The sequence below is a fragment of the Acyrthosiphon pisum genome, chromosome A1, assembly GCF_005508785.2.
Source record: "Acyrthosiphon pisum isolate AL4f chromosome A1, pea_aphid_22Mar2018_4r6ur, whole genome shotgun sequence".
NCBI classification, from domain to species: domain Eukaryota; kingdom Metazoa; phylum Arthropoda; class Insecta; order Hemiptera; family Aphididae; genus Acyrthosiphon; species Acyrthosiphon pisum.
Genome location: NC_042494.1, coordinates 3,573,936 through 3,579,823, shown reverse-complemented (window position 1 = coordinate 3,579,823; position 5,888 = coordinate 3,573,936). Strand labels below are relative to the sequence as shown.

Genomic DNA, 5,888 nt, shown 5'->3' with positions numbered 1-5,888 from the left:
GGCGTCTACATCTCATGATAGGATAATATGATGTATCATAGTATATTAAATATACAAGACTAAGCTGATTAATGTTTATTGGAAGTTTAGTCGACAGTATACTGATATAATATTATTAGCGAAGTCAATCTTAAAATCCATAGTTTCTGAGTCGATGTTATTCTCCTTTATTTTTTTTTTGACCATAATAATTAATATGGTTTTCTCTGTGTTAATTTGTATTTGTTGTGTATATTTAATATTATCTTTAAGCTATCTGTAATTTGGGACTGCGGTCCGTTGGGTAATGCTATACGAATAAATAAATAATATTGTCATACGTGTCCATTTGTCAGCCTCGTGTTCCGAGCACACGACTACGGCATTGGTGAGAGCGTCGGATTTCATAATTAAATTTTCCAGTATGGGTATGATCTTGCTGAGCTTAGGTTTGTCACCGTTTTGGCCCCACGACAAGCACAGAGCGTTGACGCCAGTTGACTTTAATTGATCGCACGTTTTTGCCCCACCGCAGAATAAGCACGTGAACAGCGTTTTTTGATTGTGTTTTGTGACGATTTGACCCATCGCGAATTGCATGTTTTCGATCATTTTTTCTTCCACCTTTGAAATATTAACGGTCAGACAACATATTATTAAGCCTCAAGGTGGTCTGGGGGAAATAATTGGTTAGAGACGTACGGTTTGTGCGTTTGAATCACATGTCAAAAATGTATAAATAAAAAGTGTCCAAATAGCACGCTATCCGTTAAAATGTTCCGTCCAAAAATCAATGTCGTGGGCATCATAGGCTTTTTATGTCAATATACATTCATTACATATTACCTACTCGTCGTTTAGAAAATAATAAAACCATAATTCGCTATTTTAAAATACTCTACTTTTTTCAAGTTAAGTCCACAAGATAACCAAAATATTATGACAAGTAAAACTATAGTATACATAATATATGAATAGGTAATGTTATATTGTGCATATTCATCATCCATGGACCATGGGCCATGACATTCTGACAGATCCATTAAAGAAATGGCATGCAAATTGGACAACTTTTTTTTAAAACTTAAAACTCGAATGCCGATGACTTACACCGCTCACGAAGAATACCGCAGCCAATAGATACGTTGCTGTCGAACTTTTCAACAAATCGTGAGCCGATTGTTCGGTGTCCAATAATGACTGTGACACTAATTGCACGGTGATACCCTTATAACGATCAAGGAAGATGTTGAACTTCCGTGAAACTGTCGGCGTCAGTGAATGTGTTTCCAAGCCCACGACTACTTTCAACGCACCTCTTTGCGCCAACCATTCCACCAGACACAACCAATCGTCACATGCGTTTCCTATAAACATAAATTTGGTACATATAGGTATAAAACTACTTGGTGCTATCGATGATGGATTTGGTTTTACCGATAACGAAATACACTTTATCTGGGAAACATTGGAATTGGTTTATTGCGTTTCCGACATCGATGGCTTTCGACGTGGATATTACGACACGTTTAAATTCGTTTTCTCGAGTCAAGTTCCTACAACACGTAGCGACGTCAAACGAATAAGAATTTACGAATATTGCAACGTAAATATAATAATATTATCAATCAATTATCGTATTCTCACTCGAGGGTCTCCAGAGCTTGAGTTCCCGTGCACGCTCCGGTCAGTACATGTCGATCAAAGGGTTTGATCGTACCGTTATTTAAACCTTGTTCAATCAACTTTTGAATGACCTGTTTTGTTTCTTCGCATTCTGCCATTATTCTGTCCATGCCGATAGAGAAGAACGATATACATTTAAGAAATTTTAACGTACCTTTTAAGACATACAAAGGTAACATTATAGTTAAATTTAACATCCATAGAAACGTTTGAATACTATTATATTATAATATTGCTGTACCCATTTTATATTTCTTTTTCATGTCGCTTTTGGTCAGTTGGAAAAACTTTCCATGATCTGCAATTACTCGAAAAGTAGCGTAAAAATCGTCTCCTTCTAGACAGTTTATGATTACGTCCATCTTATGGTTCGCCATGAGGAATTTAATTTCGAAATTCTCTTTTTCGTAAATTATTACGTTTGAATGTGGAAGCTGTAATTCATACGTAGTTTATCAAAACTGTACGTGCTTTTTTAATCTTACGACGCTCTGCAGCGTATAGGTACGTACCAATGGGAATCTCTGTTTTAACAGTTCCATTTGTTTAGAATCGGATACGGTAACATAAATTTTACATTTTTTTTCCAGACATATGTCTATGGCAGCCCGGCCTACAGCAGTTAATCCAGAATGTACTAGCACTGAATTTTCTTTGGTTATCCCACTAATTACGATCAACATGTAATACGCCTGTAATGTATCGAGATAAAATGCACAACAAATTATATAATCATAATAATGATAATGATAATAATAATAATAATAATAATTGTATATAATATTATTATAATAACAATTTCACTGTGAATAAACATTATGTTTACCATTGAATATGGCACCGGAATTGTCGATGCTTCTTCGAGGGACATGTTTTTGGGGACTGCCCAAGATAGAATAGGATCAGCAGTGATATCAGAAACTGTCGGTATAAATGGCGCAACTCCCATCTTCAAAGACCCATCAGACGCCAGACCGGAGTACTCAATAGGGCCTAGCTCGTCGTACTCGACATTGTTGTATCGCGTATCTACAATCGTGTCTTGAGGATTCAGACCGATATACTTTACAGAAACGTTTTTCAACCTAAAATCCAAAAAATACATATTAACATTATAATAAAGATCGTTGTTTAATAATGTAATACCAAATTTATAGTATAAAATAAAACAACTCATGTGATGACTATCATGATAAAATAGATATTTTTAACTGCTGAAGTGTGTACTTATCAAACAAAGGTTTGTAATAGGGGTCACACACTTACACGTGATAGCAGTAAGTATAAATTAATATTATGACTGTAATCAAATACAATTTTTCATTTAATTAATCTTATACATATGATGGATGAAAACATAATTTAACAATTTTAATACGTTCTTCAAAATAAATCTACTCTAATATGTATTTTGTATTTAGTTTTTTTTATTACTCGATTATAATAAAGACATAGATAACTAGTAAGTTTTTTTATATGACAGACAGTACTGATAAATATTGGCATTCAAATATACTTAGAAAGTTATATTAGGTATTCTATTATAGATAATTAATTTACATGTTTAGTTAATTTAAATAACAATAGGCATAGAATATAATTGTGGCATCAACATTTTTCGTTGAAAAAATATATACATTAAATATCTATATTATATAAGTGCAATCAATAAAGAATTGTTAAATAATTATTATCAACATTAAGACTTAATGATTAAGTTACATGCAATGAAAAAACTTACGATATATTAGATAAGTTAGCGAGAAGTGTCTTTTTCATCGATGTTTGGGTATTTATAACATTTATGAATTTGATTTCCTTATACGTAACCCATCGACCATTTTGGTAGACGTTAACTAATAAGTCTTTGGCTATTTGTTTTGAATAAAATGGATTAATGGTACTAAATCCAGGAGCAGCATTATCCAGCACGAAGAAAAACCTAAAACACCAATATTTTTGTATATAGTTTACTTAATTGACATAAGCACAGATTATAATTTCCTTACCGAATATTTTTTATTTTATTCGTTTTTTTCACCAACGATATTATTCCATCTACCGGTTGAATCTTAGACACTAAATAAATGGTTTTATTTAACGATTTCAAATTAGTTAATAAATCCTGAAATTGATCGCAGCAGTTTATATTTTCTGAAGTCAATCTTTGTATTATAGCATCACTATCGATTTTTGAAACCTGTAAAAATGATGCTATTCAATATGATGAACACAATGTTTTTTTTAAAAAAAAATAGATGTACAATCTGTATCCTGGGGTACAATAAGAATGTGCTATTTTACAGTAACATTTAAAGACTTGTTAGAAGGAACCACCCATTAGTGACGCTTCCTGTTGAAACTTTTGATGAATTAATTGAACTAGGTAGGTATAGTTATTATTTAATTTTTAAAGATGTATCGGCGCCATTTATTTTTTAAACGTCTTGGAGGATTTCCAGGAATTTCGTAGGATGATAAATCCTTGATTAATTGATTTGTGTGAGCTATCAGACGATTGTGAAAACACTTATAAGAGCATTTTGCATCTTCTTGAACGGTTTTTTGTTGGAGATCAGTATGAAGGGTATGATTTGATGTGTATGGCGCCATGGCGGAGAGTTAGTTATTTTTCTTAAGGTAATATTTTAAAACGTCCGTATTTTTTTTAGGTTTTGAGTTTTTGGAATTGTTCCATAACTGATAGTCATTAATTGATATAAGTTTTAGTATGAATAGTAACTAGAGTCTAGAGTAGTTTAATGTTTAGGTTGGTGTATTTATTGTTAGTGCGAGGAGTTTTAAGCATGCGTAGCCGGAAATTTAGTTGCAGTCTTTTAGTTTTAACATGGTGTGCCGTGGTTAGACTGTGGTCGAGTGTTATCCCTAGATATTTGATCGTTAGTGATGAAGAAATTTGAATGTTATATAGATATACAGCCGGGCTTGTTTAAGGGTGAAAGTTGTACGAATTGATTTGGCTTGGTTAATTTTAAACTGCCATTTTCTGTGCCAATCATTCATTTGAGAAAAACGATTTTAAAGATAAGTGGAAGCTAAAACAGGGTCAGCACTAGTTGATATTATTGCCTTGGCATCAGCACAAACACTATATTTGAACTTTCTTCGATCCATCATACATGTTTATTATTTTTACATTGTGTAGGCGCAAATATTTTTATCATAAAATACGTTCAAGTGATACCTTTTTAAGTAAAGCCAAATAGTTATCACCGAATTTCTGTTGCAGCACTACTGTATAATCACCACTGTCGGACAAAGGACTGTTTGAAAATACGATCAAGTGAACACGAATTTTACTTTTCATCAATAACATAGCATGCGACAATCTTGTGTGTCTTGTCAATGCGACGTACTGCGAATTGTCTGATCCCCTGTTTAGTTGTCCAGACTTACCATCGTCTTTTATCATCATCACATCGTAACCCTAAAAATCAATATTTAATTATTTAATAATTACCAAAACAAATGTGTTTGCTAAAATCACACTAAAGTGTAAACACTGTACTTTGGTTTTTAAAACGTGATCGGAGTAATTTTCCATCTCGGTGTCTTGAACGTCACACACGGGATACATGAAAACATTTTCAAAATCGTCACTCTGTCTGAATTCAAGAACTATATCCATACACGTGTCAATAAAATCTATGGGATTCTGCGAATAAATTTGATTAATGTGTTAGCAATGTAAGTTTGATGTATTTTATGTTTTCATTTTCACCAGAGTAGGATTAAGAGCCATAGGCACATTCACACTAAGGCCACATTACTGTCATGTTTTACACAATTACTTAAAAGTGTTGTACGCAATAAAATGGTTGACCTATATATTTTAACGAATACATATTTTATTAAATTAAAATATTTTGTTAATGTTATTTGGTTTATTTATTGCAGTCAAAATTGTCCGTGATTTTTGAAATGAAATTATCGAAACAAAATAATTAAATAATTAATGCAGTGATAATAATAATATACCGGTATAAATGGTACATTTTTCTTAGACCGTAGAAATATACCTACTTTACCTCCCCCTTAATCCATCCCTGAATTAAAATATTAATATGACATCGGTGATATATCTCACTTTGGTACTGGGATTGGACAGATCGATCAAACTCTGTTCTCTAAGCTGGAAAGTGGTCTTCACCAACGGATCCAACGGCAATACTTCGAAACAGGGTAAGAGAAATCTTGACGCC

The 5,888-nt window shown here is 32.8% G+C and overlaps 1 protein-coding gene across 1 annotated transcript in view; it reads right to left on the bottom strand.

Annotated features, from left to right (window-relative positions):
- Positions 1–56: 56 nt before the first annotated feature.
- The window catches only part of LOC100570590 (fatty acid synthase), a 14,961-nt gene continuing 9,129 nt past the window's right edge, over positions 57–5,888 (bottom strand). The window contains exons 2-13 of the mRNA XM_008181346.3: positions 5,774–5,879; positions 5,195–5,341; positions 4,871–5,113; positions 3,675–3,865; positions 3,407–3,607; positions 2,492–2,750; positions 2,178–2,357; positions 1,907–2,099; positions 1,627–1,819; positions 1,417–1,535; positions 1,090–1,346; positions 57–603 (exon numbers count right to left, since the gene is read on the bottom strand). Of these exons, the coding sequence (XP_008179568.1) occupies positions 253–603; positions 1,090–1,346; positions 1,417–1,535; positions 1,627–1,819; positions 1,907–2,099; positions 2,178–2,357; positions 2,492–2,750; positions 3,407–3,607; positions 3,675–3,865; positions 4,871–5,113; positions 5,195–5,341; positions 5,774–5,879 (2,440 nt within the window). The 3' untranslated portion in view covers positions 57–252. The remainder of the gene's footprint in view (positions 604–1,089; positions 1,347–1,416; positions 1,536–1,626; positions 1,820–1,906; positions 2,100–2,177; positions 2,358–2,491; positions 2,751–3,406; positions 3,608–3,674; positions 3,866–4,870; positions 5,114–5,194; positions 5,342–5,773; positions 5,880–5,888) is intronic.